Source organism: Triturus cristatus, chromosome 2_2 (assembly GCF_964204655.1).
Source record: "Triturus cristatus chromosome 2_2, aTriCri1.1, whole genome shotgun sequence".
Taxonomy (NCBI): domain Eukaryota; kingdom Metazoa; phylum Chordata; class Amphibia; order Caudata; family Salamandridae; genus Triturus; species Triturus cristatus.
The window spans coordinates 709,045,223-709,064,309 of NC_140582.1; the positions used below are offsets into that span (position 1 = coordinate 709,045,223).

At 45.3% G+C, this 19,087-nt stretch overlaps 1 protein-coding gene across 1 annotated transcript in view; it reads right to left on the minus strand.

Moving 5' to 3' along the window:
- The window catches only part of ENPP6 (ectonucleotide pyrophosphatase/phosphodiesterase 6), a 237,049-nt gene that overhangs the window by 90,528 nt on the left and 127,434 nt on the right, over positions 1–19,087 (minus strand). The window contains exon 5 of the mRNA XM_085641899.1: positions 2,616–2,795. Coding sequence (XP_085498025.1) covers positions 2,616–2,795 — 180 coding nt within the window. The remainder of the gene's footprint in view (positions 1–2,615; positions 2,796–19,087) is intronic.

Consider the following 19,087-nt stretch of genomic DNA (forward strand, 5'->3'; position numbering starts at 1 on the left):
AAGACGTTCTCTTAGACTAACTGAAAGAACATGGAGACAACATCCTTCTCCCGCCCATCTTGCCCTCCTCAGATCAGCCAGAACTACGTACAAGAAACACATTTTCTCTGAAAAGGCTTCCTTTTTCCGCACACAGCTCGATGGTGCCAAAAACAGACCCAGAGAGTTGTTCCACATAGTTTGAAACCAAACATCCTCTGCCCCTCCAAAACTGATTGCCACAACTGATAGATGCGAAGAAATTGCCAACTTCTTCTCTGAAAAAATAGCCAAAATAGACCAATCCTTCCTTGTATCTCCGATCCCTCCTATTCCCCTATTTACCACCGACTCTACTACTAAACCTCCCTACCTATTTACTCCCCCCCCCCCCCCGGATTCCTCCGCCAACCTTCTTGCCACTTCCCCACAGGATAACAACCTTTCTAACCCACAGCTTAAAAACAACGCCTCTTGTCACAACTTCCACCCCGTATCTGAGCTTGAAGTCTCTAACATCATCTCTAAACTCAAACCGTCCTCACACACCAAAGACCTCATCCCTTCCAACCTTGTCCAAGAGCTGAAGCACATCATTTCCCCTTACTGGACCACTATCATCAACTCCTCCCTTACCACAGGATGTATCCCTGCCTCCCTCCAACTCGGACAAATCACTCCCATTTTTAAAAGTCCCAATGCCGACCCCAACGACCTTAATAATCTCCGCCCAATCTCAAACCTTCCCCTGCTCTCCAAAGCCATTGAAAAATTTGCCCTGCTTCAATTGGACAAACGCATTGACACTTTTAACCTACTGGACTCATTATAGTCCGGCTTCCGAAAAGGCTGCAGCACTGAAACTGCCATGCTTAATATTGTTGACGACATCCACATATCCCTAGATAATGGCGAGACCTTTCCTACTTATTCTCCTCGACCTCTCTGCAGCATTTGATACTGTTAACCACCCTGCCTTACTTAACACACTCAAAGTTTGCTTTGGCCTCAATGGTCCTGTCCTCAAATGGTTCTACTCCTTCCTCCAACATCGTACACAACAAATTAAAAATCGACAACTGCCTCTCAAACCCCACACCTGTCTCCCTTGGTGTCCCCAAGGATCTATTCTCTCTCCCTCTCTCTTTAACCTCTTTATGGAACCCATTACCCTCATTCTACGCTGACGACACCCAACTTTACTATAAGATTAGATCCCACTCTGATGTTCTGCACCTTAACACCTTGACAAATATCCAAACCTGGTTCCACTCCAATAATCTCAAACTCAACCCTAAAAAACTGAAATCATTCTCTTCTCTCCAAAAAATAACCCTCTCCCTATCCAAACATGGATCTCTGTCCTTAATGCCCTCAACTGTCGGCTCTCCCTTTCTAACTCAGTAAAATCACTTGGTATCACCATTGACAATAACCTAACTCTTCAAAACCACATAAAAAGCTTGGCTAAAGGAGCACTCTTCTCTCTCCGTCACCTCAAGAAAATTAAACCGTTCATTCGAGCCGACGACTTTAAATCGGTTGTCCAATGTCTTGTCCTCTCAAGAATCGACTATGGTAACGTTATCCTCGCTGGAACTCCTAAACTTCACCTTGCCTCACTCAAATCTGTGCTCCACCTGGCGGCCAGACTACTCACTGACTGCAAACGCTTTGACCACATCACCCCAGCCCTCAAAGCCCTTAAATGGTTACCCATCGAAGGCACAGCCTCCTACAAGAATGCGGCAATTACGCACAAAGCCCTTCATCAAAAGGCCCCACTGTATCTCACTAACAAGTTCAACAAAGTGGGCTGCTCCTGACAGTTGAGAAGCACCAACGCTCTTCTCCTTGTTCCACCTCTGTTAAAAAAGAAAACCACACAATCTCGCTCTCCGGAAACGCACCTAACATCTGGAATGCCATCCCTAAAGACTTGTGTTGTAACCCCTCTTACATCAGCTTTAAAAAAGAGCTCAAACTGCACCTGCTCAACAAATACTGGGGTCCATAACCCTTCTCATTTCTCCTTTTGCACTCTCTTCCTTCCCCCCTTTACCCTCCCTGCCCTCGCCTTTTTTCTTTCCATCCTCCTTCCATTCTCTCTCCCTTCTAGCCTTCCTCCATCTCCTGCTCCTGTTTTAATAATTGATTACCTGTACCCATATTATTTATTTAGATTGTTCGCACTTTTGACATTTGTTAACGGTACTAAGCTATTTGTTCTTTATTTTCCATCCTGTTTTGAATTGTACATTTGTTTACTCCTGTACTATATCCATAGTCCTGTAAAGCGCTCTGATACCTCTGGGTCGAGCCAGCGCTATAAAAAACCTTTTAAATAAATAAATATCCACTTCCTGAATGTCACTTCCTGTGATGTTATTTTATGTGAATCATCCATCCAAAAGCTACATTGTTACTTTCTCACATCCTACGAATTTCAGTGGATTTTACTGAATTGACATCAGTGAAGTCACAGGAGTTTATGAAGCTCCAATTTCACACCCACTGCTCAATTTACGTAACATCTTCAAGATACTAGAGTTGGTATCCTGACCTGTAAAAAAAAGCACTCTACTGACTACAGGAAAGAACAACCCAATAGGTAAAGAAATACTAAAATCTCTTACCTGCTCGTGCTTGCCTTCCGCTGGCCATAGGTTCACAACAGGCCCCCTGTCCTTCATCATCACAATATCACTAAAGTTGATGTAATTCTGGAGCTCTATGACCTTCTCCATCCAGGACAGCTCTGTCATCCCATGATCAGAGAAGAGGATGACGTTCAGATCATTCTGAAGACCCTTGTCCTGTTACAAGACACAATAATGACAGCGCTTGACTCGCTTTCTCTGATTGAATGAAGCAGATGGTTGGCTACGTGAGCACACACAATTCCTACTCAATCTAGCCTGATTTTAAGACAGAAGTGTCCTCATTACACATTGGAGGGTAGAGTAAAGTTGGGTAGTAACCTCTTGGTCTCCGTTTCGATTGCATTATGGGCAGGCGAGTAAGGCCAAGGGTGCACTTTATTTGCAGAAATTATCTGCTAAAGGAACGCACCGGCATCATCACCAGTACAGTAGGGAGGCAGATGGGGCGCATTGATAGGGCGTCATGAATATCAGCCCTATCCCCTGCCTCTGATTGGGTGGAAAGAGGAGGACAACCAGGGGCTCTAGAGAGAAGAATGAGAAGGGTTTTAGCCCTCCATCCAACCCTGGCGAGGAGGAGCATCTGTTCAGGGAAGCAACCACATTCACTTAACTGAAAAGTCTTATTTAGCATTCTTTTACGAAAAGTATGAGGGTGCATTATATGAGCGCAATCATTTTACAGCGATCAATTAAAAAACACATTAAAAACAATGGATACTCAGATGTACTCTACGGAATACAAGCACAACAGGGGAATATATTAAATAATTTGCAGGAAATGTCATTTTTGGAAAAGGTGTAGCAGAGGGTAAATAATATAGCTCAATCAGATAGGAAGAATGTGGGAGAGGGGCAAGCATTGGTTCTGGTTCAGGAAGAGGAGGAAGTGGAACCACTGAAGCAGTCTGTGAACATGAAACTAGTGAGACGCAAACTCTCCCATTGCCATATTTTACCACTAATCCTGGCAGGTAGAGATTCCTTGTGTAATCCTTTTCAATCTGGGTTTTAATAAGGTGTATTTTTTATGTAACATTTTCTGCAGTGCTACAATATCTATAGGAATGGCTCTGCCTGCAGAAATTAATCTTTTACCTTGCAAATCAGTGTGATGCAAAAAGCAGCATTGGCTTACAGGGTATTTCTCAAACAGAAGGCCTTGCATTCCTCTAGCCGTATTTATACCAGAGATGTAACATTTTGCAGTTCCATGCATGAGTAGCTCATCCAGTGAAGTTTTTTCTGTGCATTCTGGGGTTTGCAGTCCCATTTATCTGATATAGTACCCGACTATAGTAACCAAAATATCAACTGACAGAAATATTGAGTCTTAAATCTAGTGCTAGGCCCAGTTTGGGGAGGCCACAGGTCTGGCAGAAGCTACTGGCCATCGATTGTTTGGGTAAGGCCATTTGCCACTGTTGTCCCTAATCCAGTCACAGCATGGCCCGGCAAACTGATCCATGTTCAACCCTTTCCACACTTGACTCTCAAGTGAGCAAAGGCAAGCAGTCACAGAGGTAGGATGGGGGTGCTGCTCAACACTCAAAATTCAACCAACAGAAACAATGATCTTAATATCCAGGCCAGTGCTGGTCATTACAAGAACATAAATACTTTACTCACAGTGTTGCACTAAATAATACTCAGTTCAATGATTACACAAGTTAAGGTATTTGAGTGCAATACCCCTGTGGGCGCTACACCTACCCTTTCTACTCCTTTATGATTCCACCTAGCTCAGGAGTCCCCTTCTGGCGAGTTAAAAGGTTAGCGTGAATCATGTTCTGTGCAGTTTTTTTTATGAGCCCACAGTCAAATGTGCTTCTTTTTGTGGGTTTACTCCTCCATAGGTTGGGTGCCCATCACTGGCTGGTTTGTGCTGGTGGTGGTCCTCCTGCACACCAAGTGGGGGTCACGGTGAGAAGGCAAATGTTGCTAGAGAATCATGTCGATTGGATCAGTGCGCCTGCCCAGCTCAATCATTGATGCCGTGTGACTTGGGCCGCTGCAACTGCAGGTGTGGGCCCACCTGCGACAGTCTTCTGATGTCTGCTGAAGGGGCAATATGACCCCACCTGGGACAAAACAGATATGACCTGCATATCAGGTGGCAACAGTCTCGGAGGTTGCATTCCCGAATGGACCGAAGTTAGGTGCAGCTCTAAGGGGGCTAATGGCAATTGCGCAGTTGGAACCCTCAACGGGGCTAAAGTTAATCATGCAGTTGCAACCCTTATTTCGGTCTAAAACAAACAGGCATCTGTGGACCTCATGCTAGCTTACCACAAGCAGGCAGTTGCACTCTTTGCCCAAGCCTGCAGCAAACATTTAGTTGCAGCCCTGACTGCTCCTTACTGGTCTAATTGGACTCCACTGTGTGATTGCTATTGGTCCACAGTGTGAAGGGATTCACTAGGAACCGAGAATAGTGCCTTTGGGCCCCACCCTCTGTCTCTAGAGTCCTCCCTAGTTTGCTCTGAAGTAGTCCACTCTTCATGGATGTTCCACAGCCACTGGGGACATGCTAGGCCTTGCTCCTGTAGGACAAGCAGACTTCTTTCCTTTCTCAGCAGGCAGGCAGGCTTCTAGGCACACCCACAACATCCCCTGTAGAAAGTCCAAGCTTCATATCAGGTCCCCTCCCTTCTGGGATGCTAGCTGTCAGACATGCTCAAGTCCTGGTTGCTAGCCGTCCTCCGAGTACTCTGCAGAGACCTCCCTTCCTTGGTCATGAAGAACTTGTAACTGGAACAAGGTGGAATGGTTTGAGCCCCCTTTATACGCAGCCTCTAGACAGAGAATGTGGATACACGGTCTAAACTGTTCTCCTTTCAAGTCTTCTATTTAAGCTCTTCTCCAAACACAACCTCTGTGTAGAATGATGTTTTTGTGGCAGGTAGCAATGTGACTGTCTCCACCCTAGTATTTATAAAGCAACACAGGTCCCTCGAGTGTAAAGTGAGAGAATTATTAGAACAGAGATACAATGAGGTCTATGTAAAATATCCAAATGGAAAAATATTTGCACTGGAGTAAATATATGCAACAATACAGTGGAAAACAAACATGGGAGAAATAAAAACTTCCATCCTCAGACATTTTCCATGTGACATAAATGAGAACACAATGGTAAAGTCACAAACTGTAAGTACCTATGCTCATGTGTACAAAAGATAATTACAGCGATTTGAGTCCACTATTAATCCCTATCTCCACCCTAAAGCACCAATAACAAAGAAAATAAAAGGTCTAAGGTTTCTGCATATGGATACAATCCTCCCATCTGATGAATTATTCAGGGACAGATAAATGAGCAGCCCTCAACTAGAGACTCTCACCTCTCACATCACAGTCTGCAATCCCACCCCTCACATCTACCAATGCCAGCGCCTAGGATGACCAATCAGCAGTTTGATTTCTCTTAACCACAATATCACCAGAGGAGGCATCCCGGGTCCTGCCCTCCAGCCCAGTGTAGCAGAAGCCCTCCTACTCAAGGTTGGGTAAACAGCCAAGTTTTTAATTTGCGTCTGAAGATCTGCTCAGACTCGATAAACCTAAGGTCCAGAGGGAGGTCGTTCCAGAATTTAGCCGCCGTCACACCGAACGTTCTGCCACCGCTCCGGGCTAGCCTGAATTTGGGAACAACCAGTAGACGTAGATTATTGGACCTTAGGTTTCTATCAGACTTCGATAGTTTGAGTCTTTGGCTCAGGTAGGATGGACCAGTTCCGTGAATGGCTCGAAAGGCAAGGGTAAGGATTTTAAACTGAACTCTACGAGCGATAGGGAGCCAGTGTAAATCTTTCCGATATGCTTTGACTGAGTTGCGGCCAGGGATGTTTCCAATAAGCCTAGCAGCCGCATTTTGAATGATTTGTAATCGGTCAATGAGATAGAGGGGGGCTCCAGCATATAGGCTGTTGGCGTAGTCCAAATGTGCCATAATGAGAGCATGGACAATAGTTTTACGGGAAGTCTGGGGAAGGTAAGGGAAGATCTTCCTAATCATGCGCAGTTTGCCAAAGCAAGCTGCGGTGACTTTGTTAACCTGGGCTTTGCAAGACAAGGTGTTATCGAAAAGGAAGCCGAGATTACGGGCTGACTCTACTGGATTAATCAATTGTGATTATATTTTTATAAATAATATTTAGGACACAACAAACCTACCAGACAATTATTATTGCTAACGATATTTTAACACACGACCTGGGAAGCTTGAGAGCTCGGTTACATCACATTTGAAGCTGACCAGACGTGAGTTTATAAACTGTGCTGTCCAATAGCAGTATAGGAGACTTGCAAATATTTTAAAGTGCCGCATTTTTGTCTAACCCTAAATAAAAAGCCGAATATTTTCTAAAGAAATAAAAAATAACGTATACATACTCTGGACAAAAATTCGACTGTTATTTAAGTGCATGGGGGAAATAAATGCCCGTACTACACTAGAAGTAATTTAACTTAACAATGGCAAACAGTTCTTTTTCTGTGGCTTCAATCAAAAACATCAATACACAATGGGAGAGAATGAGGAAAAAGCCAGGGCTTACCTTTCCCGTTTAGACATATGCGCGCAACTATTGCCTATGCGGAAGAATCCTATTTTCTTTAAGCAGATGAAAAGAAGTTTCTTCCGCCTAGGGATTAGTTGTGTGCATGTGCACAATTAAAAACATCCATGCAAAGGGGTGTAATATCATGCAGAACCTACAAATAAAAAGCACAGCTATAGTAAAGATAAAATAAACTTTAGGGAATAAATACCAACACTTAAACATGTTAATCGTGATTTGGAAAGTGAACCCGATATGCGAGTATGTATTTAAGTTGGAATGCCACTAAAAACAAAGCTTATGTTTATCTGGCTTTTCAAAGTATTTTATAATCTATACACCTGTACAGGAAATATGGTAGTGGTATGTTTCTCTTACAAAATTGACAAGATGATGAAAATGTACTTCTCATTAGGGGTGGGCGGAACTTGCAGAGTTTCACTGCGGAATTCTGCAGAGTTACATTAAAACTCTGCGATATTTCGCAGAGCTCGGCGAGCAGGCAGAATTTGGCGTGTCGAGCTGCTCATACTGATGTTTAGTGTAGGGAGCTTGTTACATGCTGAAAAATCAATGCAAACTGCACCACATGGCCTGCCAGAGGGCGCTGCTTCTTTCTGCTGCTCGAGTAGATTTTTTGCCGGGAGCAGCAAAGAAAGGAAAAAATAAAATGGTAATAACAGAATGTTATTATCATTTTATTTTTTCCTCCTGCTCCAGCAGTGCGTGAGGGGCGGGGTGGTGCTGCAGGGGAGTAGTGGTAGAACACTCCTGTGCGCAATGACTGGTCGGTGCTCTCGGGCTGCCGAAAACAGTCATGCACCCTTCCCTGTTTTCCATGCATTACAGCCTGCATGGAGAATATGTCCACCCCTCCAGCCCCTGGCTGAGCGCCGTGTCATGGCATTGCAGCGTTGTGATTGCTTTAGCGATGGGATCCTGGCTGCCTGCTTCCTGTTCCAACCTGGAGTCAGACACAGGCGAGCAGGAGAGAAGACGCAGGACTGGGCGGCGGCGGCATGGTAAGTTTCATTTATTTATTTTTATTAAACCAGCCTGTGACCCCCCCATGCCTGCCACCCCACCCGCGAGCACTGCTCCCTGCCCCTACAAAATTACATGATTTCTAGCCCAATATCTGTAGGCCACTGGGAATGGACTTTTATTTTTTAAATCCAGCTCCATGTCTTCGCATTTCAAATTTCACATTTTGTTGTTGTAAAGTCCTCTCATACAAAATGTTTTGATGAACATATCATGGATAGTTTATGGAACCCTAAATCTTTTCCTTATTGTTATTAGAAATGTCATCGTCTCGCCCATATTCCAACCTCCGGATTTCCTCTAGGATGTTGCTTATTTAATATATTCTGTCCTCCATTGGAACTAAGGTGGTGGCCAGTCAGTGCTATCTGCCACTTCGCTAGTAGCAATCTTAGCTATGTAATCTTATGCCCTTTTCTTGCTGACTGGGAATCTACCCAGCAAGCATAATTTAGCACAGCAGTCAATGCCCACCACGCGGCTTCCCCTACGTATTTCACACATTGATTTTTGCAAAAAAACTATACAAAACCAGACTATACACATGCAATTGGCCTTCATGGCACTTCTTATCTTTGCGAGAATTAACTTTAGAAATTACAAATTGTCACAGTGCTTTCATATTTAAACTATTTGCAGACCTTCATATTCTAGTCATCATCTTCAGTTCATAAAATGCATTTGACAATAGATGTCAATTCACCAAATGCCAAAAATAGCTAGTTTAACAACGCATACCTTTTGAACCCCATCTGGATGACATCACAGGGTTGACTCAAACTTAGGTCCTCAACACCATTCTATTCAATGTCAAGGGAGGTACACAGAGCAGAAACAGCAATGTATGCAGGTCTCTTTGATCTCCGTTTACTTATCTATTTTTGCTTTCGTCTTTAAGACCTCAGAGATGAGTAGTAGCAAGAGCTAATGGTCAGTCAAGGAGTACAATAGCTTATCCTGGCTACCTCGAACTATCCTCCACGCACCCTATCTCTCCCACCTTTCTTTACAATAGCTTCACCACAAACCACCTCTATATATAATTACAATATTTGCCCTTCATTGCTACCAAGAATCAGCCATCAGCTGACCCACCACACTTTCCCACTACAGGCCCATCTCCCTCCTACCATACACGGCAAAGGTCTTAGTGAAACTAATCAACCTATGCCTCACTCACCACCTCAGCATCCACCAGGTCCTCGACGCTATGCAGTCCGGATTCAGGCCCAACACAATACAGAAACAGCATTCATCGCCACCAGAGAACAATATGCATGATTCTTGACAGAGGTACGGCAACCCTCATACTACTGGACAGCTCAGCAGCATTTCACACAGTCTCGCGCCCCAGTCTCATCAGGCACAGGCGCAAGGTTGACATTCAAGGACCCACTCTCTGCTGAATCTGCTGCATCTTAATGGAGAGAACACAAGCTATCAGCCTAACACCTAACTCCTCAGATGCCCACAAACTCATTTGTGGAGTGTCTCAAGGTTCATCACTCAGCTCAACATCTACAAAGCATGCTTGATCCCTCTGGCCAGCTTCATACATGCACACATTATCACCCTCTCCTACACAAAGGACAGGCAACTCATACTCTCCTTCTTGGACACCCAACACAGGAAACATGTTTATCGCATGCATGACCGAAGTCACTAACTAAATGAAAGTTAACTTTTGCACCCTCAAAACTGACTGGCGACCAGCCAAGCTCAGACTCACACCCATACCCAGAACCCACGTCAAAAACCTCGGAATAATTATTGACAGCAAACTGGATGTGACGGCACAAGTCAGCCTTGTCACTGCATCCTGCTTCCACACCCTGAAGATGCTGAGGTAGATCTACAAATGGCTCCCAAGCAACACTAGAAAAACAATCACTCACACCCTAGTCACCAGCAAATTGGACTATGGGAACACCCTCTAAGCCGGGATCACCAAGCACCTCACCAGAAGACTACAAACCATTCAAAATTTAGCAGCCAGACTCATCCTCAGCCTTCTACACAGAACTCACACCACACCTCACGGAATGCCACTGGCTCCTGATAGACAAACATGATCAATTCAAACTCCTCACACACACACACTTAAGGCACACCACAATTTAGTCCTCACCTATCTGAACTGTCGCATCTCTTTCTTCTACCAACTACTCAGACATGTCCTCTCCACAGGTCTACTAACCACACACATCACACGCATACACAGAACCAGATCTGGAGGACAGGCATGGAACAGCCTCTCACTACGCCTTCAAGCCTCTTTCTCTCTTCATGAATTCCGCAAGAAGCTGAACACCTGTCTTTTCAGTTTGCCAACCTACCAAAGGCAGTCCTAGGCCTACACGCCTGCTCAGCGCCACAACATTCTTGCTGGTGATTGTGCGCTTTACAAATACATGTAACAGAACATCTGCACCATTACAGCTAGGCAAATGGCGAGCCTATAGAAGAAAGAAGATTCCATCTAATCCTTTCATCTCATAAAACTGATCAAACCACACAAGAAAGTATTTTGCATCTAACTTCCAATTGTGACACAATCTTTGTTGGCCAATTATCTGTTCTACTTTCTTGAGATGAAAGGCTAAAGCTCTTATTTCTCCACAGAGATGTGTCATTGAAATGTCTTATTGGGTCTATGTTGGAAAGTGGGTTATTAGTAGTGGTAAATATATATCTACCACTGGCAATAAGGCCACTAACATTATATAGGGCTCAGTACAGGTCTTTGAAAATTATTCGTATACTCAACTCTTGGTAGCTTGGCTGCGAGCAGGCAGGCTTAACTTCAAAGACAGGTATGTAAAGCATTTAAAACCACCAATTCAGTAAATAATTAAGGCACAACACACAATGAAAATACAACACCAATTTATAAAATTAGGAAATATTTTTATCTTTAAAAAGATATCAAAACGAAAATATTCAATGTAGGGAACCAGAAATATGAATTTTTAATGATTCTTACTGTATAGCACCTAGAAACCTATAGCGCCTATTGGGACTTCTGGTCGCGCTCGACCAGGACAAAGTCAAATTTCAGGCCGACCCCGATGGAGCCCTGCGCAGATATCCCTCCCTGTAGGTTCGGGTCAACGTTTTACCTTCGGACTTTGAAACTTTTTTGGAGCTTTTCTTCCCGGGGGCCATCGAAGCTCCCCGCCAGTCCGTATTTGGTGAGGGTTTGCCAGCTTGCCTTGCAACAAGCTCCCGTCCAAACTAATGGATGTCAGACCTCCGGAGCTTGCCAGAGAGCCGAACAAGGGATCCAGGCCGGCTCGCGTTTGAAGGTGGGCATCTTGACTCTCATGGTTGGTCTAGGTCACCTTTCCTACGTTCGGACTTGGAAACTTCTGTGGAGCTTTTGGTTCAGGGGTCCCTCGCTGTGCTTCTCCTGGCCAGATTCGGTCGGTTTTCGCCAGCTTGGGTTTCAGCTAACTTCCGGCCAAACTCTGGAAGTCCGACCTCATGAGCTTTTCAGCGGGACGAACCTGGACGGCAGGTCGGCTCGTGGTTGCAGGTCACTGGCTTGGCTGGCCAGGTGACGTAAGTCCACTTATGGAGCTTTTTTTCCAAAATTGCTCCAAACTTCTAGAACTTCTTCCTGAAGTTCTCCAAAGGGTCTCAAAGTGTCCAAAACTTACTCCAAGGGTCTGGAAGCTCCAAGATGATCCTTGAAAGTTTGAGACTTCAGTTCCCACAATCCACTTGGACAAAACCATTCCAAATCCAATGGTAGTGCTCCAGGCTGAGGATTCTTGGTGGTGATGTTCCAGGTGAGCTCTCTTAACCTATAGCTTGCAGGAAGTCAACTCTTTAGTCATTTTTGAAGCAAGGTAGCCCACAGAACTGTAGTTCCTGATTGTGCAGCTGAAGCAGTCTTCAGAGTGCAGGGCCTGGTTGGTACAAATCAAACTTCTCAGCAATGACCCTTCTTCTTCCGTGAGTTTCAAGCAGCAGATCTCAGAGGCTCTGGCCCTCTCAGATACTTATTCCAGGTTCTCTGAGCCAAGCAGGCGGGCACTCCTGTCCAATGAGGTGAAGGGCAACACCCCAGGGTATGACCACATCCTCCAAAGTGTTGCACTATATTTTCCCAGAGAGCACAATTTCTCCAAAATTCATCATGGCTGATTTTTCAGCAGAGAGGCAAGACCTGGCTAAGCCTTCCTTCAGGATGGTCGATTTCCATACTGCCCCTCCCTCTTACATCAGCTCATTCCTTACTTAATCCTGCTATCTGGCTGGGTTCAAAGGGTAGGGCTGTAACTGGACCGGACTTACACGGTCTGTCCCCTCCCCTCTTTTAAAGAGGATGTTTTACGACCCCTCCCCCTTGAGCTGGCATTACTATGTAGCAAAACCCTGTCCTCCCAGAATGGCAGTCTAACCCCATGGTCTCCTTATCACCTCATCAAAGTAGCCTGGCAAATCCACTTAATTCTGACCAATCAGGACAGCTGACTGGACAAAGTATTAGAACTTGCTTGTACATTTAAGGAGAAATTCAACGATATCACATGGTTGGATTTATCATTACCATTCTAGGAAGTCCTTGAATGGTATTTTCATGATTCTCCTAGTGGGAATTAATAGTTAATAACTTCTTGCCATGTTAACCTATAGGGCTGGTGATCTGCAATGGAAAAAATGAACTAGGCAATTTCTCCAACACCAGGTCTTATAAAACCAATTTCATAAGGACCCTGCCAATATCTGCAGCATCCCTCCACCCATGGAACACCTAGGGGAGACATTAGGGGTTCCGATGATGTGAAAATATTGCAGATCCTCACTTCACAGTGATCCTAGCACAAAAACTCGATTTTTGGAAGTGCTACACTACAATGTGGGGAGTGAAATGTGCTATATCACTAAATCCAGGGCATATAAAAACGTTTTATAAGGACCCTCCTTATAAATACCTGCCCCCACCCCTGGGACACCGTTTACCCGGTAGGCCGCCAGGGTGGGGGCTGGTTTAGGACTCTGGGGGTCCATTTTTGTTCCCAGGGCCCAGCAATATCGGCCCCCTGTTACAAAATTGGCCAAAACCGGCCCTAGCAAACAGCTCGGCCACCCCCCTTCCCTCGGGGGGGCGGCTGAGCCTTTTGCCAGGGCCGGTTTTGGTTCCCAGTCCGGCCCTGCCTAGGGGAGACCCTGGGGGTACCTAATATGCCTAAACATTGTAGTTTATTAAATTGTAAGTGCCCCAAACACCAGCATCAAGTTTGGGCACAATTTGCATTTTAAAAGCAATCCTGCAACACAGCGCTGCTTTTAAACTGACCTCAGGCTTCAGCAGTGCACACATGCACTCAGAGTCAGTTACCACCAGTACCAGTCAGCAAATGTTGGGTGGTGCCCAGAGCACAGGAGGACTTTGCAACAGTCCACCTATGTACAGCCACTTTATTGCAGATCTTTCTCAAAAACATAACTGGGTCTGGGGAATCTTTGATTATAGTGGACGCTGGTAGAAAGAGGTCGCATTGCTGAGAATGCTAATCTTGAAAATGATTCTCTCCACCAACTAATTTTACTGTGCTAACAATGAGATACATAATAGTGTCTGTGAAAATCAATGACTAAACCCTCACCCACCACCCCTTTTGTGTGCCTCTTCACTGCTCCCTAAAAGGAGGACCTCTCTAAAAACAATCTTGTTTGGGTTGCGTCCATTCTAGGGCATCAATGCTCTGGTATCTATGTGGGCATTATTCTGAAAAGATGTGGCAAAAGGTAAAAACCTTTGACACCTCCACTTTGATGGTCACGCATTTTATTGACAAACCCTCTCTTTTTCAGAGTGAAAAGATAGGCCCAGATGCTAAAATATGTGCAGAATCACCCCTGGCCACAGTTCCGATACGCACCCTCTGCAGAGGAGAGGTAAGAAACGAATGAGAGCTTTAATACGATTTATGTTCAGCCCTGGACAACATTTTAAATCCTTCAAAACATTTCACCAACTGTCTGATAATAGCTGGAGATTCCTGCAGGCGTAATAAAAAATAATGCCAGAGAGTGAAATATTAAGTGTCATCTCCAGGGCATACATACGTATCTGCCAATCTACGCCACCCTCACCAGCAATGCCAGTGACTCCATCATAGTGCAAACATGCAAAGGCCAGCCCCATCTGGGTCCCCCTGTACTGGCCAAGCTCCCCAAGGCACAGCTTGTTCTGACTCTTACCTCGAGCACCAGGTACATCTCCACCTTTCCCGTGGACTGGGGCCAAACCCGTACCTTACTATAAATGTCATCATGAAAGCCCAGTAGACTGAGCCATGGAGACTTCATGCTGCGTATTCACCTGCATTCCTTTTAATTTCAACAAACAACAGAAAATAAACAATGTATGCAGATTTAGGGTGCATTCATCAATCTACCCTTGCCAGCCTCCGTTTGACATTTATACTGACAATTTGTATCATCTGCAGCCATTAGAAAAGAACAATATTTCTATGAACCCGAAGCATTATTCTCCTGGTCCACAGTAAGAGTGCACCAGTCGAGACAGTTTCCTATTGCTTGGTGCATCATGTGTACCACCAGAAGGTGGGTGTGAGCACCACTTCTGCAGAGGCGTCACCCATTGTATAACTCAGCTTGGATTGGGGATATCCTGGGCTAATAAAGATGCTTTTGGTGTCAACAGACACGGACATTTGCCCTCTCTACCTCATGTGACTGCTCGGGGCCTCTAGTCATTTCCTTCTTTCTCGCCTCAGCTGGAGTAGGCATGGGCACATAGGTTCAAACTACATGTCAGCAGAAGCGAGAGGCAGGACCCTACTAGGTAAGACCACTTCACCTGCAGGAACTTGTGTGTGGTCATCTGGGGTCTTCCTTCTTTCTGCAGAAACTCATCACCAGGGTCCCTGATAAGCACATTTTGCCATTTTCATTGGTCATTAACTGTCTTTAGGTTTAATAACGTGGCCATGCTCCGACACAGCTGCTTTGCCTCATAAACCTCTTATTGCGGGTCGTTGCACTGATGGTGGATTTTAGTTTCTGATGGACCATGTTTGTTGTGGTCACTGGTTTTTCATGGCTCTAAACGCTGACCCCCACTGCTCTTTGTTCTTTCTTTAGTGAATGGACTCTTCACTCTACAATGGAGATTAGAGACGCATTTGATGTGATTTGGGTTTCTGTTTACTGCGCCGTTATCCGAGCATCCCGGAACTGCGGGAAATAGTGTGGAGCAATAAAGGATTAAGGCGAGATGAATAAGCGCGTTTTGATGAGTTTCCAGAAAAGTAGGCGATAGGAGGGGACTGTTTTTGGAAGTTCTAGTCACAGGCAGACAGAAAACGCTCAGCGGCCCTGCCGAGCTCCGAAGACCCGGGAGAACCGGCAGCTCTGTTGGCTTCCACAAAGGGCCCTGCCGACAGAAGAACATCGGAAAGGGCCCGGACACAGTGCGACGCTGGATTGTAGGTGGTTTTATGGCAGAGGATAGCACTTTAAAAAGGCAACGTTTCGTGGTGCGAAGCCACTGCAATGGCACAAGATGTGAGGAAATAAGTGGTCTTCTGCTAAGTCCTAGGTTCGGGCTACTGCATTCTGAAGGTGTTGAAGACGGGTCATAAAAAAGCATGGGAACCAAGAGTTACAGTAATCCAGCCTCGCCAGAATCAAAGACTGAACTACCGTTTTCCTATGGTAGACTGGGAAAAGAGGTGGAGTGTTATAGAATGTGCATAGCACCAGAAAACAGGCCCGCGAGAGCAGGCAATCTGGGCCATATTGTATATGCGGCACAAACAAGGAAAATGTACCACTTTAGGATGAATGCGCTGCCCCCAGGGAAGCCACATACTCACGCTGCCTTGGGGCAGATCATTCATGTGAAAAACAGGGCCGCTTCTTTGAAGCCGCTCGATGTTTCACAGTGTAAGCGGGCGCCTGCCTGCCCTTTTTAAGGGGATCAGAGATCCTGTGGCAGGCGGGTGCAGCGAGTGACAACACTCCTCTGCAAGGGTTGTGTGGGGAGGGGGGGGGTCCATGGGACCTCCATTCCCCCCTTGAGAGGGCTGGTATCAAGGTATGCACTTTTAGGGCAGCTTCTTTGCGCCCCCATCTATAATACGGGGCAGGCGCAGAGGCAAAGGGATTCCCTCATATGCATGGAGCCATGCCTCCATGCCCTCTGATGACAACACTGGCACATTATGTGTGCGCCAACGCTATTGGTATTACAGAAGGGGACGCACAGGCGCCTGCTGCCCCTTCTCTAATACTAAAGTGTCCAGGGGGCACGCAAAGCGGCCGCAAATGCCCGTTGCGCCCCGGGGCACTTCTATAATAAGGCCGCAGGTAGGAGACATTCCTGAAAGTTCTCACAAGAAACACAGAGTTGCAATCTAGGTGGACAGCTAACTGCATATCATCTGAATGCAAATAAATGTTAACCTTAAAACTCTCGACAACCTCAGTCAGAGGAGCCACATCAACAATGAATAAAGAGGGACTAAGGGCTGACACTATGAGGAACACCACTACATGAATTCTGTATGAGAAAAGAAGTAAAAGGGGGTAAAGTAAATGCTTGCTTCCCCTTAGTAAGAAAAGATGTGAGCCACTGAAGCACAGAGCCTTGAACACTTGAGGCCTCAAGCATCATTTGAAGAATGGATTGAGAGACTGTGTGAAAGGCTGCTGAGAGATCTAAGACAATTAAAGCTGCTGTACCCCCTTCATCAAGAATAGCTGAAATGTAATTAGAAGCCATAGTTAGGACAGTTTCCATGCTGTTGGTTTGACAGAAGCCTAGTTGCAAGAAAAGCAACAATGAAACAGAGTGACAATTAGTCAGGATGGTTGTGTCCACAGTGGCAATTCATTTTCTTTTAAGGTGGGAGATTAGGGTCTTCCAGGCTAATGGTACTTCTCCAGTGACAAGGAAGAGGTTACAGAGCGCAGTCCGTCAGGCATAATGGCAAAGGCTACGAAGCAGCCCACAGATATTGGACATGAACCCAGCAGGATGAAGCCATATTAAATCGAACTGATTTATGTCAACACAAACAAAACACAAAATGGTATTGCAAAAATGGACTTCCCCAGTGTAGTCACCTGAAGCTTAAATGCGTTGGGTATAATGTCGCCTATGTGCAAAGTAATCACACTTATGTAAATGAGCAATTCCTTTTCATAACCAGCCTCCTTCTGTAGGCAGCCAGATGAGGCGCAAAAAAATCCACTCCTACCTTTTACACTTTCTTTTCATGTCACCTAGCTCAGGTATAGGGACGTTTGTGGGGATGCAGCTTTAATGACCTTACACTATTTCACAGGGATAACATAAAACAAACCTTGCTCATCAAGGCATCGCTTCCTACTGCGCAAGGCTGGTGGGTGGCATAAACAACATTGTGGCTAGCTCAATATTATGACCTGAAGAATCTATTATCCAAGTTTCAGGAGGTAAGAACAGGGTAAGGACATGTTTGATAACAAAATCATGAATATCTATGGCATGCTTCTTTTGCGAACGAGCAAAAAGCAGTATGAATGGAATAGCAAACTAGGCCATCTCCCTCAGGCTGCAAGAGTGCAGAAGCAGTAAGACAGCCATAGAAAGGCAGGGGCACTGTGGGTTGTGGAGAAGCACAATAAATGTCAGATGGTAATACAAAGTGCCTTAGGATAAGTGAGAGATTTCATTCTGGGCGTGCTACGATGAAGGGAGAGAATGAGGCTCCTTCTTGCCAGGAAATGAAGGGAACTTGAACCAGCAGCGTAACCTGCCCTCTCCCCCACCAGTGTGTATAGGGATACAGACCAGTTTGCCTTAGACTCATCATACATGTGCTATCATTTATCTACACTAGGCCAATCCAGGAGGTCGCTGTAGATGAGGGGGAGGAGTCTGTCACTAGGCAACAGAATGCCAGTTGCTGAGCAAAAGATTAAAAATCGAGCCCAGTGTCCCCCATGCTATGTACATAAACTACTGACAACAGAAAACAAAGTTAAGACAAACTAACATGAAGAACTGAAATATAATAGAACAGTGATATGCAAGAGCGTGATGTAACTAAAATAAAAGATTAAAATGACAGAGTGTGGCTGGTGGCCCAAGCAACCCAGCTCTTCTTCACCCATGGCTCCCTTCCTGTTGCCCTCAAAACGGGTCAGGTTACCCCACTTCAAAAGAAACCCTCTACTGATGTGAAGGACCTTAACAACTTCCACCCTACCACCAACCTCCCATTCTTTGCTAAAATCACTGAATGTTGTGTAGCGGAGCAACTTTCCCAACATATTAAGGACAACAACCATCTTGATGAATTCCAATCCGGCTTCAATCAAGGCTGCAGCACTGAAACAGGCCTGCTACAAGTTATCAATGATGCCCTGAGGGTACTCGACTCAGGCAATTCCTGTCTCCTGATCCTTCAGGGCCCATCTGCTGCCTTTGACACTGTTAACTATAAAACTCTTCTGAACACATTAAAACAAAGAATGGGTTTTAAAGGCACAGTGCTGAAATGGTTTGAATCCTACTTCTCGGGTAGATCTCAGTTGATCAAAATAGCAAACTGCCTCTCTACATCAAAGGCTATAGATCAAGGCGTCCCTCAAGGTTCGATCCTTGCACCCACCCTCCTCAATCTTTACATGGAACTGCTGGAAAACCTTCTGAAAAAATTCCAGGATCCATTATCACCTCTATGCTGATGGCACTCAACTCTACCTAAAGGTGTCCTCCGCACACAACATTTCATTCCTCAACACCACCGCCAACTCCATCCAAGATTGGATGACATCTTATCATCTGATTCTGGATCCCTCAAAAACTGAATT